This window comes from Rhineura floridana, chromosome 2 (assembly GCF_030035675.1).
Source record: "Rhineura floridana isolate rRhiFlo1 chromosome 2, rRhiFlo1.hap2, whole genome shotgun sequence".
Lineage (NCBI taxonomy): Eukaryota > Metazoa > Chordata > Lepidosauria > Squamata > Rhineuridae > Rhineura > Rhineura floridana.
Genome location: NC_084481.1, coordinates 133,918,987 through 133,946,147, shown reverse-complemented (window position 1 = coordinate 133,946,147; position 27,161 = coordinate 133,918,987). Strand labels below are relative to the sequence as shown.

Genomic DNA, 27,161 nt, shown 5'->3' with positions numbered 1-27,161 from the left:
GTTCACTGGGTCGACATCTTTATCAAGCTATCCACTCCAGCACCAAGGTCTCATTCCTAGTCAGTCACCGCCAATTCAGACCCCATAAGCATATATATGAAATTAAGAGTTTTTCCTCCAATATACATAACATCACACTTGTTTACATTGAATTGCATTTGCCAGTTTACCACTCATCCATTCAGTATGGAGACTTGGCAAACGCTTTTTGTTTAACAGCTCTGAACAATTTAGTATCATCAGCAAACGTGGCCACTTTACAGCTCACCCCTAACTCTAGATCATTTATGAACAAGTTTTAAAGTACAGGTCCTGATCCTTGCGGAACTCCAACTTCTGCATATCTCCACTGGGAGAACATTTATTCCTCCTCTCTGCTTTCTGTTTCCTAGACAGTTTCTGATCCACAAGATGACCTGTCTCTTATTCCATGACTGCTAAGCTTACTCAGGAATCTTTGGTGAGGTACATTGTCAAACGCTTTTTGAAAGTCTAAGTACACTATGTCTACTGGATCACCTCTACCAATATGCTTCTTGACTCTCTCAAAGAACTCTAACAGGTTAGTAAAACAGGACTTAACCTTGCAAAAGCCATGCTGGTTCTGCTTCAGCAAGACTCGCTCTTCTATGGGAATGGAAATGGACTGCCTTCAAGTCAATCCCGACTTTTGGCTACCCTGTGGGGAACAACTGGGCTCCTTGGGACTATGCAGCTTGCCCACGGCTGCACAGGTGGCAGGGCACATGACCCCTGAGCCACTCACTGTGTGGGTGATCTCTAGCTGGCCCTTTACACCCAGGAGACACGGGCAGGGATTTGAACTCACAGACTCTGGACTCCTAGCCAGGCTCTCCTCGCTCTTCTTTATGCTTGGTTATTTTTTCTTTAAACAATACTTTCCACCAGTTTTCCCAGAACATATGTTAACCTAATTAACCTAAACTCCAGGATTTCCTCCGGATCACTTTTGAAATATTGGTGTTACAATTGTTACCAGGGCTGTGGAGTTGGAGGCAATTTGGGGGAGAGTTGGAGTCGGTAGAAATGTACCGACTCCGACTTCAAAATAAATTTTGATTGACAAATTTTTTAAAATATAAATTCAAAATGTCAAAGAAGCTTCCCATGAAGTAAGCTGTAGTTGAGCATTTCACCATAACTCGAGATGGAAAACATTTTGTGTGTCAGTGTATGACACAGGACCCAGATGAAGACAAATGCTGTGATGCCAAGATCAGCGCATATTCAGGCAGCGATAAAAATGCTCCTATGAGAGCTTCCAATTTAAAAAGACATTTACAGCCCTTTCCAGGGCTGTGGAGTTGGAAGCAATTTGGGGTGGAGTCGGACAGTAGAAAAATAGAGGAGTCAGAGTTGAAGGTTTGGCATACTGACTCCACAGCCCTGATTGCTACTTTCCAGTCCTCAAGTATGGAGGCAGATCTGAGGGACATATTTATTATATTTTTGTTAGAAGATCAGTAAATTCACATTTGAGTTCTCTGAGAACTCTCGGGTGGATACCACCCGGACCCAGTGACTTGCTAACTTTTATTTTGTCTGTTAACCCTAGAGCTTCATATCTTAATGACTGAGGGCTAATTATCACTTTGCATTTGCAACTGGACTGTGAACACTCAAGTACCAAACAAATGAACTGCTAGGCAAGTGTGAAAGGCAAGAATGCATCACATTTGGCATGTGTTCCTTTAAAATACTCAGAAGTAAAGACTGAATCCTTTTTCAGTCACTGCTTCTGAGAATTTCATATTTTATGAAAGGCATGTGTATTTGGTACTCAGGTTCTCCAGACTAGGTGAACAAAAAACTAATGTGGAGAAAATAATCCTCGACCAAAAACCACATACAAAAAAGCACATACAGTCAAGGTCTAATCAAACATTGTATGATTCTGAAAAATATATGTAGAAACAAATGGTAGAAAATATAGTCTATGGCTGATAGCCAACAGAATGCACAATAATGCCCAATTTCTAATGCACATGCACTTTACTACAGAGTGTGATGTAAATTGTTGGTTCTGTAGACAAGATATACATACACTCCCAATGACAACAACACGGCAATAAAATGCAGAGGTGTACTAATACAGAAATGTAAATTGTGAAGGTAAAATACAGCAAATCTCATAATATGCCAAACGCGTTTCGACTTGAAACAAGTCTTCTTCAGTGGCATCTATTCAGAGAGCTTCTCTCTGTGCCTGGATTCAGATTATATTATGCATGTGAACTATGTTGCTGCTGCAGATATCATTTATGAAAATTACTTAACAATTCTTCCGTAAAGCAGCATAATAGAAACCTCCAAATGTGCTAACTTCTTATTCTTATAGTCACTCATATACAGCATGCATATGCTTCCTGTTCAGGAAGAACTCCAAACTAGGTACCAAAGCATGGGCCTGAACCAGAGTCTCAGCAATCCAAATCCAGCCCTACTACCACATACTTTACCACAGCCCACATCTGTGTCACTCATGTTTTCCATCTATAGCCATATGTTTCAAGCTGTTTTCCTTATGAATAACTCAAACACAGACTGCTATCACGGGGGCTTAAAGAGCATTAGATCTTGGAAAACTTGTCTGTGCTAGTGCTAATAAAACTATATCAAACAAAACTATCAAATACAGAAGACATTTTTGTGTACGAATCAGTATGCAACCTGTTTGTAAATCAGTAGCGATGAGCTTTTTTGACAAGTGTGCAAGGCAAGTGTGGGCCCAGTGCTCTTCAACATTTTTATAAATGACTTGGGTGAAGTGGTGCAGGGAATGCTTATCAAATTTGCAGATGATACAAACTTGGGAGCAATAGCTAATGCCCTGGAGGAAAGAAACAAAATTCAAAGGGATCTTAATAGACTGAGGCATTGGGCTTAAAACAATGAAATTTTACAGGGATAAGTGCAAAGTTCTACACTTAGGAAAAAGAAACCAAATGCATGGTTATAAGATGGAGACTTGGTTCAGCAATATTACAGGCAAGAAGGATCTTGGAATTGTTGCTGATCACCAGCTGAATATGAGCCAAAAGTGTGATGTGGCTGTAAAAAAGACAAATGATATTTTAGGCTGCATTAAAAGAAGTATGGTTTCCAAATCGCATGAAGTACTAGTTCCCCTCTATTCAGCACTGGTTAGGCCTCATCTTGAGTACTGTATCCAGTTCTGGACACCACACTTTAAGAAGGATGCAAACAAACAAGAACAGGTTGAGAGGAGGACAACTAGGATGATGAGGGGACTGGAAACAAAGCTCCATGAGGAGAGACTGAAAGAACTGGGCATGCTTAGCCTTGAGAAAAGAAGACTGAGGGAACATATGATAGCACTGTTCAAGTACTTGAAAGGTTGTCACACCTTGAAGGGCCGGGATCTCTTCTCCATCATCCCAGAGTGCAGGATACAGAATAACGGGCTCAAGTTACAGGAAGCCAGATTTTAACTGAACATCAGGAAAAACTTCCTGTTAGAGCAGTACAACAATGGAAACAATTACCTAGGAAAGTGGTGGGCTCTCCAACACTGGAGGCATTCAAGAGGCTGCTGGGCAGCCACCTGTCTGGTATGATTTAAATTGTACTCCTGCACTGAGCAGGGAGTTGGACTCAATGGCCTTATAAGCCCCTTCCAACTCTACTGTTCTAAGATTCTATGATTACAGTACGCATGCTATCCCCAGTGCCTTGGTGTGGTTTTGTCTATAAGTTACTGAGGTGGGAATTAAGTAGCAACACTACATAGACAGGCAGTTGACATCTGGCTACATCACAGCCAGCTCCACAGACCCTCCTACTCCTGTCCAGTCATGTCACAGACATCTACTGGTTGCTGTGCTTGTGGCATCTGTGTGCCAAGTTTACCAACTACAAAGCAAGGGATTGCACATAGAAATCATTTTCATGCCAGACTGAGATACAGTTTGAAAGAGCCCTTTGATCCACTGGGTTCCAGGCAGACAGTTTAATCAAAGGTCACCTGAGAACAGTGGAAAGCTGCAAAGTGGGCAACACATTACCTATGATGTTTAATCCTTTGAGGGATGCCGGTCCCCCTGCTAGCTGGTGTTGCCTCTTCCTCTTGCTCCTTGTGGTGGAAACTTGAGAAACTTCGGTGGAAACTTGGAGAGATCAGGGAGAAAGTGGAAGACTTGCCGGCCCCCTCATCGTCGGAGCTAACAGGGGAGGTTGAGGTGGAATGGGCTGCCCCCCGCCTACTCCTTGGGGGCACGGAAGTGGGCATGATGGTGACAGGGACCTCTGAAGAAGAAAAGAGAGTGAGCAGTGGATATTTCTCAAGTCACCTTACCCAACCGAAGTAGGTCCTGCTGAGATTAGTCCTGACTTCACTCCCCCGCCCACTCCATCCCACCACATGGCTACTACCTCCTAAACTCCCCTCGCTTCAGTTACTAGGCCCGGTTCGGCCCGCCCTCCGTCCCTCAACAGCCAGACTCCAGTCGCGCCCGCCTTCTGGTGCAACCCAAAAGAGTCGCCGCACCCCCTACCAACGGTTCCTAGGAAAGTGGGAGGTGTAAGAATAAACCGTTCTACCTCAGGCCGCCGCTTTGAAACTCGCAGCGCCTGCTATGCTCCCAGCCGTCCCTGCGGCACAGCCAACTCCACCAATCACTACGCAGCAACGGGCGCCATAGCAACGAGGACGCCTCCGGCCGACTGCCCGGGTTGAGCACCTCCCTCGGCGCCCTGCTTCCCGAGAGCGTGATCCAGGCTTCTCCTACTCCCTCTCGCGTTTTTCTCCCTTTCGTATTCCCATCACTAACGCTTTGTTGCCCTACGTTTCTCGAAGCGGTAGAAAACACGCCGCCGCCCCCTATGGCTTGATTGAATTACCTCAACAATACTGTCGCTTCCGTCACTAGAGGCGCTTCTTTATTTCTAAAGAAAACCCAAGGCACGCTGGCCTTGAGGTTGGAGGCAGCCGGGCCTTAGCCTAACATGTTTGTGAGCAGAAGAGCCCAGGTGAAATAATAGAAGAGTTCGACCATGTGCCAAACTGCCTCTTTTGGTTTGGTCACACACCAGTGTTGTTACATTCTCACTTGAATGTGTAAAATCCCTAAGAGGTTTAACAAAAAGCACAATAACATCAAGATATATAACATAACCAAAAATGCATCCATAAAAACACATCTATCATTAAAACATTCAGTTAGATATTAATAAATAACAAAACCCAGTAATGGTGAGTCTTAGGAGGAAGGGAAAGGTGTTTAAACTTCTAGTTTGCAACTGTTCCCACCCCACAAACAACAAAGTGGAAAGATGTTCCAGAAAGAGGCTGGAACCCTGACCACTGGCTATGCTGGCTAGTGGTTAATGGCAGTTGGAGTCCACCTATATCTGGAATTCTCCTAAAATTAGGAAGAATCTTCTAGGTCAACTTTCCAGGTGTGACTTTCCATCTCTACCACCTCTCATGTTGTAAATGAAGCACTTCAGCTGTGCTCCCTCCATAACGGGGCGGTCAAAGAGTGACCATTTGTAAAAAGAATCAGCACAAGTTAATCAAGCCAGAGTAAATGAATGGACTTATAATTGACTTCAGCACTCTGAATCTTGGTATGTAATGCATACAATGGATCAAGTAACTAAAAATATTGTTGTGAGTTTGGGGATTGGAATGGATGATCCCTGTGAGTCCCCTTCTAGCCTCTGATTTAGAATCCTGTGCCTTGGGGTAAGGGACTAGCTCTGCTGGCCAGATGAGTTTCTTTTGTTAAGCTAATAGAGTGGCCAGTTTGCTAATGGGTCTTTCAGGTGCTCAGCAACTAGTGAATGGACCAGGAAGATGCTTTTGTCATTGAAACTCTTAGGAGAGCCTTCCCCCCCTCCCTCCTGGCAGTTAGCAGAGGTTTGTGCTTTGAGTGTGTTTAGAGTTGTGGAGAAGAAAGGCTGGGAACTGGAGGCAGGCAGAGAGAGGCTGTCTCTCTGCACCATGGCTTTAGGATGCCTCCTGCAACACTGATGAGAAAGCTGGATATTGGACTACTGATGCCTTGAATCCCTCCATCCTAAGCTCAGGTTAGAATGTGTGTAAATAAATAAACCATATTTCATAAAGACACCACAGTCTCTGCTGACCTTCTTCCCAAGGAAACCAAGCCCAGGATGAGCACAGGGACACCTGAAATTTCACCTCTCGGAGATTGGGGAGGCACGCAACACTGGTGTCAGTGGGATTGAGTTTCCTGGGAGAAGCATTGGGAGCAAGGTGTGCCTGAGTCAAGATGGGGGCGGATAACAGCAACCCTCCTGGAACAGATGAAATTTATGCTCCAGCAGCAAAGGCAACAAGAGGGCCAGGAGGACCAGCAGTGGCTGGAGCCCAGATGCAGGGCTTCCAGAAGAAAGTTGATGAGATGGGTGAGAGTGCTTAGCCTGGACTCTAGGGTGTTTGAGTCAGTAGCCAAAACCCAAAAAGCTTTAGCCAACTTGGAACTGGCCAACAGAGATGAAAACAAAAAGCTCCAGAAAGAGTTGCAGGATCTGGAGAGGCAACTGCAGGAGGTGAAGCAAGAGTACCAACCCACCTTGGGAATGAGTGGCTGGGTGAGAGACCAGCAGCCAGCAACCGGGGGTAAGGAGTTTCCTGTCATAGACTTTTCTACCCCATGTGCTCCATGTAAGGGCCTTGAGAGAAGGGGGCTGGTCACCACAGTTGGTGTGGTCCAGAAGCCCACTCTCTATGATGGAAAAATCTCCTGGGAAGCCTATCTCTCCCAGTGTGAAATAATCTCCCAAATAAATGGCTGGGATGAAGGACAGAGAGGAGGATTGCTCACAGCCAACCTTAGCGGGCCAGCTCTGGTGGTCTTGCAGAATCTCTCTTCTGAGAAAAGGCAGAGTTACCCAGACTTGATGAAAGCCTTGGACCTACGTTTTGGGGCTGTGCACCAATCTGAGTTAGCCAGGACCCAGTTCAGGAGTCGCAGGAGGAGGAAAGAAGAGACCCTTCTTGAGTTTGCTGAGGAGTTGAGACGCCTGGTGGGAATAGCGTACTGGGGTGCCAGTGAGGAGATGCAGGAGACACTGGCAAAGGACCAGTTCCTCGACGGACAGAGTGATGTGGACTTCCGCATGAAGATCATGGAGCGCCATCCAAAGACCTTGCGAGAAGCAGTAGAAGTTGCCCCGGAGGAAGAAGCATGCTACACAGCTACCAGCACAAGTGGGAGGCAGCCCCTCATGAGAAAAACCTTTGTGGGTAAGCATGCACCCTTTTCTAATGTGAATGGGGATGTGGAACCATCTGACCAGGCAGCTAATGTTTTAGACTGGTTAGAAGAGTTCCTAGATTTGGTTGAAAAACCTAGGGCAATTGGTAATGGCAAAGTGTTTAGGGGCAAGGTGCCACTTTGATGATAGCACTGTGACAAAATTGGCCACAAAAAGGAGAACTGCTATCTTTCCAAGGGAAGCCAGGACAGAGGTTCACAAGTGCCAAAAGACAATAAAACAGGTTGGGGAAACGGGGTGCCACCAAGCTGAAGGGGCAAAGCTTGGAGGGAAGAAAGGAGGCCCCAGTGTGTGCCTAAATCTGGGCAATTGAGCTATAATAATAGCAGCTTGGCAATTGATTGCGAAGTTGGTGGGGTGAAATGCACAGGGATACTAGATACCGGATCAAATATTACTGTTCTCCGATCTGATATGGTAGGCATGTTCAAGGAGAAAGGGGCTCAAGTTGGGGAGACCACTTGGTCTCAGATGGTGATGGTAAATGGAACCCCAACCCCTGTGAGGAAATGGGGAAGTGTGAACATAAATATTGGCCCAGCCCATTTGCAACATGTGATCTGGGAGACAGACAGTGGACCAGTTTATAATCGGCCTGGATCTGATGATGGCCAGTGGTTGTGTTATTGACACTATGTGAGGTACCCTGCAGGTATGCTGTTTTGAGGTGCTTCTCAAAGATGCAGCTCAAAGTCAGCCAGCTCTTTGCATGTGCTGCTCTGTGGGGAGAGGATTATCCTTCCCCCCAGAGCAGAGACCATTATTATGGCTCAATGCTCAGACTGATCTCCCTGGCAGAGTCCTGGGGCTTGGTGGAAATGTGTCCAGACTGGCAGAAATTAGAGGGGATCTTGGCAGCTAAGGCTCTTGTGGATTTGGGCTGCCCAGGGTGCCAGTACAGCTTCTGAATGTTTCTAATGAGCCCTGGATGTTGAGGAAAGGCCTCACAGTGGCAAAATCTGAGCCTGTTCAATTGTTAGGGGTGGACACAGAGCCCAGTTGGGAGGGATACTGCATCAAAGAGGAGCTGCCTGAGTTTCTCGCTGGGTTGTATAGGGCAGTTCAGTGCATCTAAATGAGGAGCAGCAGATTGCCCTAAAGGGTTTTTTTTTACTAAAGAACCAGGGCTTATTTTCAAAATCAGACACAGATATAGGGTGCACTTCACTGGTGCAACACAAGATTGATACAGGAAATAGTCATCTTATCAAACAGGCACCCCACAGATTACCTGTTGCAAAGCGGGAAGAGGCTTTACAGGCAATTAAGGACATGCATGATCAGGGGATAATTGAACCCTCCACCAGTCCTTGGGCCTCCCCTATTGTCCTTGTAAAAATAAAAGATGGTAGCCTTAGATTCTGTGTAGACAACCGGAAGTTGAATGAAACCACAATAAAAGACTCCTACCCTCTGCCACTGTCCTGCCCAGTGTGTGAGGCACGAGTCAGAGACAAGGGTGAGATAAATTCTTGCTTTATTAGGGTAATTGAAACATCAAAGGCAGCACACCTCATTAACTCAACTAGCTAACTCACTCCAAGCCCTATGTAAGCTACTAAACATACTCTGCAGCAATGAAGGAAGTTGACTCAACACCCCGGTCAGGGGGAGGCAAGCTTATATAGGAAAGGTCTTCACCCATAATCTCTTACTCCTTCGAGGAACCTCCCTCTGACCGGCTCGCTTCTCACGACGTCTGGCAACGGCTCATCTGACAATACCGACTGGATAGGTGCAGGCTGGGGGTCAGGAGGCGGGCAAGCATTTGAAGTGTCAAGAGGGGGATCCAGAGGGGTTGGAATTGGCGCACACGCCAGAGCTTCCCCCAATGGCTCTGTTGACGTTCAGCAGGACTGTCCGTGGAAACTGGCAGAGTGTCAAGCACACTCCCTCCCCCAGCGTCCTCAAAAGTATCAAATTCCTCTGGCTCTGCCCCTTGCTCTAGCTGAGGGGGCTGAAGCTCCTCCAGCCCCCCTCCTTGATTACCCTGAGAGACCTGGGGCTCGACAGCCACGAATAGATGACACCTTAGATGCAGTGGCAGGATCTGCATGGGTTTCCACACTAGATCTCAAAAGTGGATACTGGCAGGTGGAGATGGACCCTAAGGACAAAGAAAAAACTGCTTTCACAGCAGGGCAGGGGCTATGGCAGTTTAGGGCGATGGCTTTTGGCTTGTGTAATGTTCCTGCTACCTTCAAGAGGCTGATGGAGAGGGTGCTTTATGGCCTACCCGTCGGCCTGCTTGTTGTATTTAGACAATATTCTAGTGCATGCCAAGACATTTGATCAAGAGCTAACAAACTTGCAGATGGTCTGTGACAAATTTGAAACTGAATCCAAAGAAATGTAAGTTGTTCCAAAGAGAGGTTACTTACTTGGGGCATACCTTGAGTGAAAAAGGGATTGCAACAGACAAGGAAAAATAGCTATCAAAAACTAAAAAATCAAACTTTAAAATGATTTGTCATACAGCTGAATTCTAATTATGTTGGCAACATCTTTTTTCCACTCTATCCATATATATCAGAAATTAAATCTCTATTGGCCAGGCCAAAATTTTCTTGAAGATTGAGAGATTTCAACACACACATAGAGCTGCACATAACAGGCTTCTCCCATTCACTCCAATATAGACAGCAGTTCTGCATGTACAGAAATGCAACACTACTCCCTCTGTAATAATGAACGGGTAAGCAAAAGTCCCAAGTTTATGCATCATAGCACAGACAGCACTCTGGATTAAAGTGAATATTTATCACATTTGCCAATTTTGGCATCTGTGGGCCAATTTTGTTTTCTTTGTTAACCAATAACTATATGATCAAGGTAGCACCAGTCATGTACACCACACACTTATTATTTACAGGAGGAACTTTATATTAAATCTGTAAGTTGAATTTAAGAGATGTAAAGTATAAACACACAAACTCTAGGATACTTCTCTCTTGCTCTCAATTTTCTTTGATTTTACTATGAATGATTTAGGCTTACAAAAATTACAGTATACGAGAATGATAGCATCCCATATTTTATACAAGCTAAATAATTTTGATATACAAAGCTTCTAGTTTTATTACAACAATGTACAACCAATGTTTATTTACAATGCAAAAAGTATATAAATCACAATTTAACCATTCTGCTACTGGCAGCTGCTATATTTCAGGAGGTAGCCTTAATTAACAAAATGCACTGAAGCCACATTTCCCATGTGTTCTATCAAATAATTTACAATATAAAGAAAAAACTTTTATGCACATTATGTACAGTTTAATTTTCCTAATGGCAATCTGGTCTAAATCATTTAGTAAAAATTGCACCAGAATTTCTGGTATGGCAGTGGAATTGCTTTCAACTTAACATTTTGTAAAAAAACAAAACAATCAAGGCCTCAAGTCTGAAGATGCAACACTTTAACTAGTTGTGCCCCCACCCACTCCTTTAATGAAAGACAGCCCATTTCCACATTACTTTAAAATAGCAACAAGCAGAAGTTTCTATGTTGAAGGGCACCTTACATGTCTTATTTCTTGGTATTTGAACATCCCAGTCTTTTATGCCAAATAAACTTGCTACCTTTAGGCCTATTCCATGTACTACAAAGTACTACAGACTGTGCTTTCACCCCAGACATTTCCCTTCCTGAAAAATAAGTTCATTTTTACCTATCAGCAGCTGTTCATATCACACATTTTTTGCTGTCTCAAGACACATGGCACAATCCAAAATCCCAGAGGCTCTTCAATATCCATGTGGTAGTGGTTATCCTGTTCTCTTCTATGTTAAAAATGCTCTGGGCATGCATTTGGAAACCCCCAATATGTGTGTAGACTATTCTACAACTTGTGAGAAGCACTACATTCACACTGGAGGCCGCAGGATCAGAGCAATGGAAGAAATATAACATTTATTTATATGGCACCGTCTATGTACATGGTGCCTATGGATCAAGAGATCAAGTGAATAGGTTAATACACATTGGGTTGGCTCCAGATTTCATTCCTGATCACAGGAGCATCTTCTGAACACAGTTATGCTCAAAGGATGCTTCTGCCAGCAATTCTGTGGAGAGGGGAAAGGAAGTGACTTTTGCCAATTTACCCCTTCCACCAGCACCAAGTTCCACAGTGTAGCAGAGGGTTTGGGGATCCTCTATAACAGTATGGCACTGGAGACTGGAGGTGGTAGAGGAGAAATCAGCAGGCTTCCTCTGCTGGATCAAAAGCCATCTGTGGATGGAAGCAGCTTTTCCATCTGTGAAAAGTGAAGTCTGGGTCTAGCCCAATGGAACCACACAGGACAAGTTTGGCAAAACTCATGTTGACGTTTGTTTACATGTAAATGCCCAAAGTTGTCATTTGCTATCAAGTAATATCTGAGGAGGCTATTACACCAAACCATCCAGATTCTATTATGAGGCGTGAGAAGTATTTTACTGAAATAAAGATTTTTGTTCCAGACAAATTCAGCTACAGCTTATATTATGAAAACATAGCATGTTTTGCTTGTATTTGTCTCACAGTTGCTTATGAGAAGAGTACTCCCTTCTTTTGGCCCTGCAGTAAATTGTCCTGAGATTCAGTCAGAAATGCTATACAAAAGTTAGCAACAATTTTTCCCGTAGCTAAAGTCACATTTTAAAACAATTTTTAATGTTAACTGCTTTCTGATGTATTGTGCTTAACTAGAAAAGTTGACAGAATTCACATTACAACAGAAGCAGCAAGTTACAATTGGATAACGTGGAAAAACAGTCTAAGAACATAATATATAATTGCTTGGAAAAAGAGTAAAAAACCTGGGATTATACATTTTGGTTTTTCCATTATTTACATGAAGAGCAACAGCTCTTATTTAAAACATAGAGCTCAAGATATTTACTGCCTGCATGCCTTGTTTATAATGATCAAGTGATGATTATAAAAGTGCTTTCTGGTGAAAGGTTTGAACAGGAATGGTGTTTGAAGCATCACACTTCCTCCTCTTTAGCACATGCTTTGCAGTAAAGCCTTTCAGTCTTTAATCCTTGGGATGTTGTAGGCATAACGAACCAATGGGAAACCTCTGCTTTGATAGAAACAAGCACGTCCACAGGCCTGTACTTGATCTGAACTGTCAGACACAAAAGAGTCCTCTTCATCAGCGTAATCAGAACGGGCAGACTGGGTACCACAATCTGACCAGAAGCCATCTGGCCTTTGGCAAGGCATTACTGTTAGAGCTGGACAACTGTGGGATTTTATTAAGTGTTTACAGGGCACAGGCTTTGATATAAGTAGTGATTCACAGCATTCACACATGCTAAGATTGCCCTGCAGATGTGTGTACATGCCACAATCATAGTAAAAATCATGTGTTCCACAGCCACCTTGAGTATTGACAGCAACTGTTCCAGTCCCACTCTTCTTGGTGATATGCCATCTCAGTAATTTCCAATCTTCCTTGAATTTGGGGTTGAAGAAGATGTACAAGACTGGATTCAAACAAGCAGGCAGTGGAAAAAATATTAGAGTGACAGACTTCATGATTTCAGGGCTAATAGAGATGGCAGTGATGAGTGGAGCAAAGGAGAAAAATGCAACTGGGCAAAAAAATATGCAGTTGGTGAAGATTAGCCAAGCAACATGTTTAATCATGTTGGCCTGTGAGTTCTCAGAGAGATCTTCCTTTTCCAAGTTGCAGTAAAGTTTGGTATAAATAATAGCCATTAGCAGAAAGGCTAATGAGTTTAGGAGCACTAACGTAACTGTGAAGCCCAATGAGGGAGTTTCTCCAGTAGGAAAGGGCAAGCAGAGAGGTGATGCAGAATATTCTCCCTTATGGAAAAGTGGCAAACATCCCGCTACCAATGCACACAGGAAAGCAAAAATGGCTGCAAATCTAAATTGTTTCTGATTATTGCTTTTGCCCTTTTTAATAATTTCCTTTGCAGATAAGCTCCGTTCAATGGCAGCTAGCATTAGGAAAAAAATGGCACTTTCCGAAGAGAAGATGGCCAGAAACCCAGCAACTTTACAGCCACTTCCAGTCTCCCACCAGATACCAAATTCAGCAAACCTTCCCCAAGAGACTGCATCCAGAAAAGTTAATATGCCAGTGTAAACCCCCATAAATAAGTTAGAGATAGAAATCAAGCCTATGAATAGTTTGGAGGAAGGCAGTGAAGTACAAGAAGCAAATATAGTTAACATGACAAGCATGTTGAAGAACAAGGCGACCAAAAAAATAAACCAGACTGTAAGGCGGATCATCCAGCTTCCCAATAAGTATTCACAGGGTTTGAAAGCACCTAAAAAAAGAAAAGAAAAATATATAACGTGGTAAGAAATACTAGATTATTAATGTTAACGTATTTTAACACTATTACAAGACATGCATTAGTTCTGAAAAGAGTATTCACATCTAGCCTATGTTGTCATGCCTAGCCCTGACCTCATGTCAAACATTGAGTCCTCAGAGGATGGACCAGACACTCCACAGGTTGAGGACCTTGGGGAGAAGGGTCTCCTGGTATCAGTGCTGAGGATCCCCTTGAGGGACCTTCAGTTGGGAGACCTGTAGAAGAACCCCTGGAGCTGTCAAAGAAGGAGCTGGAGCCACCACCCCTAGTCCTCAACATCACCAGTATCAAAAGGCACAGGGTTGAAGAGTGACAGCATAGCATCACTACTGACCCAGAGTCATTGCACAGGAGTAAGGGGTCTACTTGTGATTACATAATCCCCGGAACTCCTTTATTTTCAGCTACTGGGGTTAGGGTGTAGTCTAGGAGGCCACAGTGTACAACCTGGATTTTTTAAAAAATGAGGATATTTGAAACTAAGCATGAAGGCCATGGAAGGAGGCCATGGCTGGTTAAAAAGTAAAATAAAAATAGTATTTCCAAAAGACAAAGAGAAGGTTCTCCAGCTCCATTAATTCATGCATTTGGTTGACAGCTCTCTTCCAGTGGTAAAGAGAAATGCAATGAGTCAGTGCACAGAGAGGAGACAAGGGGGACATTCCAGATAGAATGGGTATGAGAAGTTGGTCAAAACATGGCAGGTGAAAAATATGAGAGACAAATAATCAAGTCCTGTCTCCAAACTGGGGGGAAAAATGAAGCCTCATGAACTTAATGAGCTGCTATGAGGAGTTTCACCTACCAAATGTTAAAGAACATCAAGACAATCCTCCTCGTGGTGTAATACAGCAGCATTCAGGGGAGTTATAGCATGAACAGCTCTGACTCTACCAGCATGAGCTGTTTCCCTTGACTCACATGACACTGCAGTTTTACAATAATAAGACAACTTGCCTACCAAGTCTTTATAATGCTTAAGATTAATCTATTCCTCCACTCAACAGAGAGGGTGGAGTGATACTGGCTCTAATAATCCTTCATACCTCAGCAACTACCTTGTGCCTGCTCCCAAAGCCATGTGGGCCATAGCCCTCAGTTGAGTTTACAGAAGCAGAAGGAACTGGGGTGTCGAAACGTGACAGCAATGGAAAAGATTAACCAGAAAGCTTGGGGCAGGACTTGTGCAAGCACCTTCTAGCATGGTTGAAGGTATAATAGGTGGATAGGAAGTAGTTGTTCCCTGTAGGCAGCTGAGCGATGGAGAAGCTTGTACTAAATGCCTGGCCTGCTAAATGAGAGGCAAAATAAGGGCAAGCAGCTAATGGGATGACAACAGGTAGATAGCAATGGGAATTAAGTTTGAGCTATGCAGATAAAAGTGAAAGGAATATTCATCTTAGAAAACGCTTTTTAAAATAGCCTTCACCAATATCCCGCAAAAGTGTCATGATGCGTTCATCACCCAAATCTCCAAGGTTATTTATTTATTTATTAGATTTATATCCCACCCATCCTCCCAGTAGGAGCCCAGGATGGCAAACAAAAACTCTAAAAACACTCTAAAACATCATAAAAACAGACTTTAAAATATATTAAAACATCTTTAAAAACATATTAAAACATCTTTAAAAACATATTTTTTAAAAAATTAAAAACTTATTTTTTAAAAAAGCTTAAAACATATTAAAAAGCAATTCCAACACAGACACAGGCTGGGATAAGGTCTCTACTTAAAAGTCTTGTTGAAAGAGGAAAGTCTTCAGTTGGCACCGAAAATATAAGAGATGGCACCTGTCTAATATTTAAGGGGAGGGAATTCCAAAGGTTTGGTGCCACTACAATAAAGGTCTGCTTCCTATGTTGTGTGGAATGGACCTCCTGATAAGATGGTATCTGCAGGAGGCCCTTACTTGCAAAGCGTAGTGATCAGCTGAGTATATAAGAGATAAGATGGTCTTTCATTTATCCTGGTCCTGAGCTTCAAATAGCAAAACAAGAACCTTGAACTTAGCCTGGTAGCCAATAGGTAGCCAGTGCAATTCTTTCAGCAGCAGAGTGACATGTTGGCAATACCTGCCCCAGTGACCAGTTTCGCTGCCACATTTTGCACCAGCTACAGTTTCCGGATCACCCTCAAGGGCAACTCCACATAGAGCGTATTACAGTAATCCAGACTGGAGATTACCAGTGCATGGATAACAGGCTATCCCAGTCCAGAAACAGCCACAGCTGTCTTACCAGCTGAAGCTGGTAAAAGGCACTCCTAGCCACTGAGGTCACCTCTGCCTCTAGCGACAAAGATGGATCCAGAAGCACCCCCAGACTACGGACCTACTCTTTCAAAGGGAGCACGACCCCATCCAAAGCAGGCAACTGACGAATTATCTGAACTCATGAACCACCAACCCACAGCGCCTACGTCTTGCTAGGATTCAGACTCAGTTTATTGGCCCTCATCCAGCCCACCACCGAGTCCAGGTAGCGGTCCAGGGCTTGCACGGCCTCTCCCGATTCAGATGTTACAGAGAAATAGAGCTGGGTATCATCAGACATTGCTGACACCTCGCCCCAAATCTCCTGATGACTGCTCCCAAGGTACCCTGTGGCACCCCACAGCACAACTGCCAGGGGGGCGAAAGACAGTCACCCAATGCTATTCTCTGAAAATGACCCTGGAGATAGGATTGGAACCACTGTAAAACAGTGCCTCCGATACCCATCTCACCAAGCCCTCACAGCCAGCTCCAAGACAGAGCTCTGGTGACAGAGAAGGAAGTTCTGTAGACTATAGCAACTCCTCCCCTCCATCCCTGCAGCCTGTTGCTGTTGCAGCCCACTATCTGCCAAATAGTCCCAGAATAACTTACAAAAATGTCTCAATTAAAACAAACACAATTGACAGTAAAATAATAAAATAAATCCACAATACTAAACTAATAATAAAACAGCAGCACAGAATGGTACTTTTAAAAATATATTATTACGACTTCCGGGAAGGGTGACTTAGCCTGTGCCTGCTTTTGAGACGGGCTCCTGCCTCAAAAGAAGCTTATTCAGATATATCAGTCAGTTTTTTCTTTTTTTTTTGACTGATTAAACTTCTCCCGGGTAGGGAGAAACGAAGAGATTAACCTCAAAGCCTATTTTTGTTGGGACGACCAGATCTCATTAATTTATGGGACGAGGACCAGCCGACGAAGGTGGGACGGATTTTCAACAGCAAGCTCTATCTGTTAAAGCGAACGTTCATCTTATCTTCTAAGAGAGAACGCACTAACAGGCAAGCACCCTTCTTTCTATATTTTTCTTTTACTTGACTTAAATTGTTGCTGTTTAAAAGAGATTTGCCAGATTGATCGGTTTTTGACATCTCACTGGGGAGCCATAACTTCTCTCTGCTACGCACTAATTAATAGCTTATCTCTGTTTTTGTTGCAAAAAGCTGTCCTGGATTTGCATTCTAAAGATATACACAGAAGAGGGATTTCTATTCCAGATTTTTATTTTGAAGAATATTATACTGTCTGAGACTACTCTCTTTTTGGTCTATTTTATTTTGACGAATCTGTTTCTTGACGACTGCCATTAATTGTTTCGATCCTGGGAACTGCATTTTGTTTACTTAACTATGGAGAGATAAGGCTGTCTGCTCTGTTTATACTGTGATGTCACCAAGTTTGGAGTATTAACCCAATTGTTGCTGAAATAAGAAGTGGTTTTCCTATATTTTTCTTTTAAAATGGCAATTAAGAAAGTGGCTGAGAATCTGGAAATAACTATGTTTCAGAAAATAATGGATGAGATTGAGATAACGAAACAAAACCTGCGACAGGGTTGTAAGGAGCTGAAAATTGAATTGAGTAAAATGACGCAGGAGATTAAAGATATAGGGGTCCCTGTGAGAGAGGTGACCCTGGAAGGGGTCCCTGTGAGAGAGGAGACCCCGGAGATTGGAACAAACGTGGAACAGGAAAAAGATTTGGAGTCTATGGACTTTAGAAATAAAATCTATTGTTTGGAGACACAGGAGATTAAAGACATAGGGGTCCTTGTGAGAGAGGAGACCCTGGAGACTGGAACAGGGGTCCCTGTGAGAGAGGAGACCCTGGAGACTGGAACAGGGGTCCCTGTGAGAGAGGAGACCCCGGAGATTGGAACAAACGTGGAACAGGAAAAAGATTTGGAGTCTATGGACTTTAGAAATAAAATCTATTGTTTGGAACTCAATGTTATCTCTGAAGAAATTAATGAAGATTCTAGAGATAAAGTTATCAATGGCATGGATAATCTTCTGGACTGGAATGATGTGATGGAGCCCAATATAGAGAAAATTTATGGAATTAACTGCAGCCATGTAACAATGGAAAAACTTTCAAGAGATGACCCAGTGTATTTTGAAAAAAAGAACAGAGATATGATTTTACAGCAGTATTTCAGCAACCTATTCAGAATGGATGGCAAGAAAATATTTGGGATAGAGGTAATTCCCATCAGACTCTTACTATATGACTATGGCTTTGACAGCAAGATTATTATGGAATACTGATAATGGAAGATTGGATACTGAAATTACTGGACTTAACAAGACTACTGAAGATGGAAGATGGAAAATGGAACTAATAGGGATAATAGAACAATGGCTACTGAAATTACTGAACCTAACAGATTCTGATGTGATGGATTAATTGAAATGTTTATTTTGACTATGGTTATGACAATAAGATTATCATAATTAGTAATGAGATGGATTAATTGATATGCTTATCTGGAAAAAAAAATTGATAGATATATTTCTTAAAGAATTGAAACCTCTCTTTGACTTTTTGTGGAAAGAATAAAGTAATGTTTATGAGATTTGATGATTAAGTAAGATAACTATTGGAGGAAAGTGATTTTATAATATGACTTAAGAGACAGGATTGTTATATATTATAGACTTATAACTGATCTGATCTTTGACAAATGGGAAGTCAATATTTTACTCTTTATTTTTTATTTTTATTTTTATTTTTATTTTTTTATTTTTTTTGTTTAACTATTTTTGATTTTGTTTTTTGTCTTTGAATGTTTTATGATTTCGTCTTGTATGTTTTATGAAAATTTGAATAAAAATTATTGAAAAAAAATAAAAATAAAAATATATTATTACACCACAATTAGTACTCTTTACCAAACCAGTGAATTTTATCCAACTGTAATGCAAACAGTCAGAGCATTAATTTTAGGTAGGGAGCAGCCCATTTACCTGTTGTGGGGGTACAGTGAATTATTGTCTGACCAAGTTCTTCATTCTCATCACTGCTTAACTCATCTGCTTCTGAAGCACCTTGATTAAGAAAGCAAAAGATTAGGCCTAGAGATATACTAAAATATTAAACTACTGAATGGATCTGAGATTCTTAAAGAAAAATACAACCCAGTAATTTACACTTTTGCTTCATATTAAATTAAAATATTTTAAACAAGTCAATCCTACTTGAAGAAGTAGGACTCCTAATTCTCAATTAAGTTATCTTTAGGAAGATTGCAAATACATTTCATGAAGTTAAGCAGTGAAATTTCCAACAGTTTGAAGCATAGCCCAACATAGCAAAATGGAGTACTAGCATCCACTCCCCGAATTCCAGATATGGAATGGTGAGAGGGAGCCTGAGTCTATGTAAGAAGATAGCAGGAGCCTCAGAAAATGGATTGGTATAGGGCCCGTATGTCTTTTAATCCATCCTAGTTCAGGTAGCCATTAGTTTGGCACCTTGAAATTTGAGAAATTGTACCTAAGCGGAAACAATGCCTTCCTAGTTCAGTCTGATTCAACACCCTTATTCTTCTTCTGAATATTCCTAGTCATCTGCCTGTCCTTTTCCCCTTTCATTCTAATACCCTAGTGCCTTTTCCCTCACTCAGTCTCTCTATAAACTAGCTTTCTACCTTATCCTAGCTTTTATTTTCATTATGTAATTGCATTTGCAGGTGCTATTAGATCCATCTTTGTCACTTGAGGCTCTGGCAGCCTGAGTGACTAGGGGTACCATTTACCAGCTACAGCTAGTGTGCCAACTATAATCATTCTTGAAGTCCTGGCTGCGGTGATTCATGAATTAGTAATCTCAAGACTTGATTATTGCAATGCACTCTCTATGTGGGGCTACCCTTGCACCTGGTCTGGAAACTCCAGCTGGTGCAAAATGCTATGGCTACACTGTTGATGGGGACAGACTACCACCAGCACATTACTGCAGTGCTTACTGGCTGCCCATATGCTACTTGGCCAGGTTCAAGGCTCTATTAATTTACAAGGCCCTTAACAACTTGGGTCTAGGGTATCCTAAGGGGTGCCTTGTCCCTTATATCTCTGCCTGATCACTGAAATCTCTGGGGAGGTCTCTGCTGATGGTCTCCCTGGCTCAGATACACAGCTCGTAACTACAAAAAGCCATGCTTTCAGCGTGCCTGTGGATCTCCTTTCCAACCGAGATCAGACAAGCAACCTTCTTGCTGAACTTCAGGCACATGACAAAGACTTTCTTATTCTAATAGGCATTTTAAGGTAGTATTTGCATTTATGTCATTTTGTTCTCTGTGTGGTTTATTTTTATGTATAAATGCTCATGATCAGTAGTGTAGTGGCAAATTGAGAAGTGCAGGGTCCCTTTGTGAGTCATGCCACGCCTCCCACTGCCACCCCTTCTAAGGTTATACCACTGACACTATTGGGGCCTTCATAATCGACTTGGAAAGTTACAGCAATAAAGAAAAAAAACCCATGATGTTGTATGGAAGCTTCACCCTCTCATCTCAGTCCTCATGGATGGATTCCTTCCCAATTTGATTCACCAGCACACATAGATTAACCAAGCCCCTTGCACACTCCCTTAGCCTCAAAATTACCCATTGGCTTTCCACTATGTAATCATCTCCACCCCCAAAACAACACTCACTGGCCAAGTACTGTGGCCTGCAAGTACTTCACAGCCTACATGTTTGTAATTTCATATAGACAGCAAATAGGAGTTTTGTCAAGTCTCTGACCAACCACCCTGCATGGCTGATAGGCTTTTTTGGTCACAGACTTCATAGGCCTGCCTGCCTTTGTCAGATAAGACTACTACAGGTAACTTTTATTTTTAATTTTTTGGGGACAACTCTTTCTCAGTATATTAAAGAAAGAAGTTAAGCAAGACTAGGAAGATAGATAGGAAGACAGGAAACTGCCTTATACGGAGTCCATCTTGCTCAGTATTGTCTACACTGACTGGCAGCAGCAATCCAGAGTTTCAGGAAAGAGTCTCTCCCAGCCCTACCTTGAGATGCCAGGAATTCAACCTGGGATCTCCTGCATGGAAAGCAAATGCTTTGCCACTGAACTACGGCCCCTCCCCATGTAAAGCCTATTTTTATCAAGGAATTTTTTTAAAAGCATATTGTGGTTTTAGAAGCTCATTTGTTGAAAGGTCCTTCCATGCCTTCTCCACCCCAAGGTTATGTACCTAAAATAATAAAATGACCTTCACTCACATGAATTATTTAACTATCATTCTTTAACTATCCTTCTTATCTCTAACCTTGTCATACAATCCAGCCAAAGAAAGAAATTAACAACCTATTTTATCAAGATAAATCTGCTATAGTATCATGCAACCCAATCATTTGCATGTTTACTTATCAGCAAGTGTGATCAATGAAGCTTACTCCCAAGTAAGCCAATGTAGCTTTAACATGTTGGTGTTGCTGCCTTCCTAGCTGAGAAAATTGCTTCCTCGTTTGCTACCCCTAGAGCAGCAGCATCCATTCCCCACAGGGAGCAGATTAAGGCTGCAATCCAATACATGTCTACTCAGAAGTAAGCTCAATTGGGTTCAGTGGAGCTTACTCCCAGGTAAATGTGATCCATCACCTCTGGGAGGGGGTAAAAAACCCAAGAAGCAAGCACAACATCCAATTTCTTCCTAGGCAGGGTGATTTGAAGTCAAAATGTTTATTTATTTATTTATTTATTACATTTATATCCTGCCTTTCTTTTCATGATAGAAAACCAAGGTGGCTTCCATATGGTTCCCAGGTGGCCTCCCATCCAGGCACTGACCAGACCCTACCCTGCTTAGCTTCAGCAGGATGCTGGCCTCATGTGCCTTCAGACCAGTCATTCCTGGGATCGCAACTGCCTTCCACCCTACCCTGCGTAAACTCCTTCTCTCACCCTCCGTCATCCTCACCACCATTCTCCTGTATAAACTTAAGAGCAGAGTCCCTTCTCTCTCTCTCTCTCTCTCTCTCACACACACACACACACTCCCTCCCTCTCACACACACACATACCCCACCGATACAGATCCGCCACCTCACCCCCCCACTACAATGGAGAAGGAGGAGGCAGGAGCCCCTCTGGACACATTCATACAGTGGAGGCTGCAGCAATATCCTCCCCAGGAGTGCTAGCCCAGGGAGGAGTAAGAGAAAGAACCACACTGCAGGGCAAGAGATGGGCTGTAAACTGGGGTTGGCAAATATCTGCTTAATTTTGACCTCCCCCCTCCAAGAATTAAGCCGATTTTTCACCGGTTTCTTCTGGCAGCCTGTCTCTTGCCCTGGGGTGTTGCACCTTCTCTTCCTTTTCCTTCTCTGCCTGTTCGGAGAAGCTTTGCAGAAGCCTCTGCTGTATGGTTTGGCTGGGAAGGGTGGCAGATCAGAGGGGGCCGGCTGCAGAAAAAGTAATGGGACAAAGTCCCGATGCATACCCCCTCCAAAACACACCTGCTCATGATTAAATGGTATCTAAATGCCTTAAATAAAGAAAAATCCACCTGCTTTCCCCAACTGCTTAAATACACCAAGACTTTGCTCAGTACTGTTGCTCAGTACTGTGACACAATAACTTCACTATCATCTAGTACTCAAATGTGCATTTTAAATTCTTCTTTGCAAGTGGACACACTAAATTCTTAAATCAAAATTTATTTTCCCTTACTATATAAACCCAAATTCAATCTCCTCTAGAACTGGTTGCGCTTCCCCAATCAGTTTATAGAATCTGTTTTGTGCACTGTGGGGAAAAAAATCATATATATTTCAATATGGAGCAAAATGAAAATGATGTCAAGGCACATAAAGGAGCATGTAGAATAATCCTAGAACTAGAAGGACATTTCTCACAGCTCTGGAATGAGATGTACATGACTGAAAATCCAGATGACCAGTCTAGCCAGATTAGTATTAGCATTTGTATAGTGCTGTAGAGTGCTCAAAGCATTCCATGCACATTTTTTATTATTCTAAATATTTATTATCCACCTTTCACAAAAAATCCCAGGATGGGGTACAATAAATATAACAAAATCTTTTATTCTTTACAACCACATATTGGGATGTGGAGAAGGTTGAGACAGTGTGGCTTGCTTATAGGTACATTGGAAGTTCATGCAGAGGACGTCCTGATTTGCAGCTCAGTCTCTAGATTCAGACAAGCATCTTTGCTACTGGAAGTAGAGGCAGGAAAGCACCACACTCACATACAACCAAATCATGGCAGGACAGATGTGATGATTGGATAGCCTAAGGTGACCACCATTAGCATTATGGACTGGAGCAGGCTGAAAGTCATTTGTACAGACTGCAATCTGATATACCACACAATAAAATGTGAACCATCTTCACACATTATTACTATGTTATATTACTGTTATACTCACCTTGCTCATGTGTAACTGCATCTTGGTGACTAGGATCTTCCGTGTTGACATTTAAATAAGTGTCACAACCCCAGAAGGCACAGCATTGGTAGGCATATGGAACAGACAGAGATCTGAAAATTCAGACAAGAACAGCAGGAAATCTTAATTGACTTCATTATTTTTCTTTCTAAAATAAAACAGTAGCATCTCTGAAAGCTGGAGACTGCTTTCCTTTTCAAAATACCTTCTAAGAGAGACAAGCTTCAGATTAAAACTAACTATGAGATTTAGTGAAGATTTTATACTAGAGAAAGATTATGAAAGTTCCAACTATAGTACTATGAATCCTTTTTTTAGATAAGCTCTGATGTAAGAAAAGGTTCTCTGGTTGTTGTCCAACATTATGTTAAAATGTTGTCATCTTAAGGCAATCAAGATCTTAAGAGCAATCATGTTATTACCTCTGCGTACTGAAATGAACATTCATCAAGTTATCTGGAAAGCAACACTGTTGCGTAAGTGAATTCCCAGGCCAGCAAAGTACACAACACACACCTCTCATCCTCATTGTTCATTTTATTTATATGAAATACTTCATGCTGGATTTCTGGATTTCCTGCATTCCCCCTATCTCTTAACTGACTTAAGGATGCGGTGGAAAGATTCATGTATCCAGAAGGGGGCTGTTGTTTTTTTTAAATCTCTCTCATCACATTGCTTGCATCTATTAAATTAACAATACCAAACAACAATAAAAACTAATAAACAAAAATATTGCCACTAAAACTATGTCATGGCTTTAACTATAAAACCACCACTGCTCAGAAAAAAAATACCAAGTCATCTTAAAAACAGCATGCACCTCTCTCTCAGAATGCCTGTTATTATTGACTAATTTCCAGATGATGCAGACACAGTTATAGAACAGAATGGTAGAATTGCAAGGGGCCTCTAAAGCCATTGAGTCCAACCGCCTGCTCAATGCAGGAATTAAAGCATACCCAACAGATGGCTGACCAGCTGCTTCTTGAATGCCTCCAGTTTTGGAGAGCCCACTACCTCCCTAGGTAATTGGCTCCACTGTCATACTGCTCTGTTGGGAAGTTTTTCCTGATGCTCAGTCAAAATCTGGCTTCCTATAACTTGAGTCTATTATTCTGGGTTCTGGACTCTGGGATGATTGAGAAGAAATTCTGGCCCTCCTCTATGTGACAACCTTTCATGTACTTGAACAGTGCTATCATATCTCCCCTCAGTCTTCTCTTCTCAAGGCTAAACATGCCCAGTTCTTTCAGTCTGTCCTCATATGGCTTTGTTTGACAGACCAAGCTTTGTGGGCGTCTCTGATGGGAGACTTCCAAAGGAAAGGTATGACTACTAAGAATTCTGCTCCTCATCTCTACCCATCAAACCCCAGTCAAGGAAGAACTCAAAGCAAGATCTCTTCTGAGGATCTTCATGTATGACAGACTGGCACGCAGGCTGATTGCCATAGCACACCAAGCAGAAACAATGGACACTGAAGGTACTTCATTCATTTGACAAGTATAATATTTTGGGTAACCTCACTGCATCCAATAAATGTGCTTACATCTACAAATCTATGGTGAGCAAATGTTAAATATTTATAGTCAGCCATTCTTCTAACAAAATGGGAGGAGGAAAGTTTTTTTTTAAAAAAAGAGGCACAAAAATTAAAAAAGGTAAAGGGAAAAAGCTGAAGAGTTTTTTAAAAAACAGTATTTCTTGCTGCAAAGCAACAATAAGTAATTCATTTTGATGAAAGTCAGAAGAGGTGTCAAACTCAAATACCTTCTCCAATCAGGTCTACATCTCTACTTTAAACATCTGCCACTGGAGAAGCATTTCAGCACTGATCTTCACACAAAACTGCAGCTTAGCCTTAAAGGCTTAAATGGATCATAACAATATATAGACCTAACCAACATTTTATAAGGAGCTGCCTTATGCCGAGTCAGACAAAACAGACAGTACCAAGCTAGGGAGACTATCTACTATGTGGGTACATTTACCAAGCATGACACCCCAAAGAATCTTAGTAACTGTAGTAACTGAAAATTCTATTGCAAACCTCCTCTTCACTTCTAAAGGCCAAAATGGATACACATTAAATTAAAATTTTCTGGGTGTAGCATCATCGATCCTTCAGAAGTTAAATTGATCTATAAACTTCAACTATGCTACGCACCCTGGCAAGACTTTTAAACCAAGCCTGTAGAGTAGCTATCCCCCAACTGGCAGTAGTTCTCTAGAAAGTGTGAGTATCTGAGATCACCGAGTCAGAAATGCAAGAGACTGTACCTGGGATAACACATATGCAAAATATAAACTCTACCACTGAGCTCGGAACTTGCACTCATAAAACTCAGTTTCTCCAAAATGAACCTTTAAAAAACGTCAGGCTAGAGGGATTTAATGAGTGACAGGATGAATCTCTAAACAGAGGAACACAAGAAACTGCCTTATACAGAGTCAGGCCACTGATCTATTTAGCTCAGCATTGTCTACACTGGATGGCATTGGTTCTCTAAGGTTTCAGACAGGAGTCATTTCCAGCCTTATCAGGAGATGCCAAGGATTGAACTTGAGGTCTTTTCTGTGCAAAGTATGTGAATTGCCACTAACTATAGCTCTTTCCATGCAAAGTATTGCATTTCATAAAAATATGTATTCTGTATACCAAAAAAGCAAGTGTTGATCAGTGACTAGAATGTAAGGTATGAATGCAGCAAACCCAGGTTCACTTGCCTGCTCTGAAGCTCATTAGGTAAGCTCTGGGCAAGCCTTTCCCTCTCTCCTTGAGGCCTAGATGGAGGTCATGACTTTTCTTGGCTACAAAATGAGCTCCTTAGAAAAAGACCAGAATACATGCATTTTAAAAAAATGTTATTTAACCATTACTGCCCAGTCGCAAATACCTGAGAAGGTTATGGCAACACAGCAGTAGGCATTTCTGGAGGAAAGTATCTAGACCCATTCCAAAATGAGTTCAGGCCCAGGTTTGGGCCTGAATCTGCCTTGGTCACCCTGATGACCTTTATCAGAAGAAGGATGGGAGGAGTGTGACCCTGTCACTTTTGCTAGGTCTCTCATCGGCTTGTAATACCATTGACCTTGGTATTCTTCTGAACCATCTAAAGATGGGTGTAGAGGGCACTGTTCTGAAGCAGTTCTGGTCTTATCTCCAGGAGCAGTTCAAGAAGGTGGTATTGGATGAGTGTTTCTCAGCCTCTTGGCTCCTGAACTATAGAGTGCTGCAGGGCACTATACTGTCTCCAGTGCTATTTAACATCTACATGAAGCCATCAGGAGTGGTTATTGGGAGATATGTAGTGAGGTGTCATCAGTATGCTCATGATACTCAACTCTATTTCTCTGTAACATTTGAATCGGGAATGGCTGAGCAGGCTCTGAACTAGTGTCTGGATGCAGCAGTGGACTAGATGCAGAATCCTGGCAAGATGGAGGCTTTGTAGGTGAGTGGTTCCTGGGTCTGGGAAGTCAGTAACTTGTTTGCCTCAGAAGGGATCCCACTCTCCCTTAACGTACAAGCGTGTAGTCTGGGAGCGGTCCTGGATCCAGGTCTGTCACTGGAGGTGCAGGTGTCCTCGATGGCTAGGAGTACCTTTATCAGCTTTGGCTAGTAAGACACCTACGGCTCTTCCCAGATCAGAATAGCTTGCCACAGTTGTCTATGCATTGGTAACCTCAAGGTTGGGTTAGTCCAGTGTGGTCTGTGTAGGGCTACTCTTGAAGTTGGTCCAGCTAGTGCAGAACGCAAAGGCTAGGTTGCTTGTGATGGCAAACTACTGTCAGCATGTATCATCTTGCTTGCA

General features: G+C 42.4%; 2 protein-coding genes across 10 annotated transcripts in view; both read right to left on the bottom strand.

Annotated features, from left to right (window-relative positions):
* The window catches only part of CCDC34 (coiled-coil domain containing 34), a 46,387-nt gene extending 41,617 nt beyond the window's left edge, over positions 1–4,770 (bottom strand). For 4 of the 6 annotated variants that reach the window (XM_061610605.1, XM_061610606.1, XM_061610601.1 and 1 more), the window contains exons 1-2: positions 4,414–4,527; positions 4,047–4,287 (exon numbers count right to left, since the gene is read on the bottom strand). In XM_061610605.1, coding sequence (XP_061466589.1) covers positions 4,047–4,270 — 224 coding nt within the window. In that variant the 5' untranslated portion in view covers positions 4,271–4,287; positions 4,414–4,527. The other 2 variants (XM_061610602.1, XM_061610603.1) reach the window with 2 other exon arrangements.
* A 5,395-nt stretch (positions 4,771–10,165) lies between these two features.
* Positions 10,166–27,161, bottom strand: part of LGR4 (leucine rich repeat containing G protein-coupled receptor 4) — a 125,162-nt gene continuing 108,166 nt past the window's right edge. For 3 of the 4 annotated variants that reach the window (XM_061610588.1, XM_061610589.1, XM_061610591.1), the window contains 3 exons: positions 23,323–23,435; positions 18,882–18,962; positions 10,167–13,582 (listed from right to left, as the gene is read on the bottom strand). In XM_061610588.1, coding sequence (XP_061466572.1) covers positions 12,306–13,582; positions 18,882–18,962; positions 23,323–23,435 — 1,471 coding nt within the window. In that variant the 3' untranslated portion in view covers positions 10,167–12,305. Of the gene's footprint in view, positions 13,583–18,881; positions 18,963–23,322; positions 23,436–27,161 lie in introns of all 4 variants that reach the window. The other variant, XM_061610590.1, reaches the window with a different exon arrangement.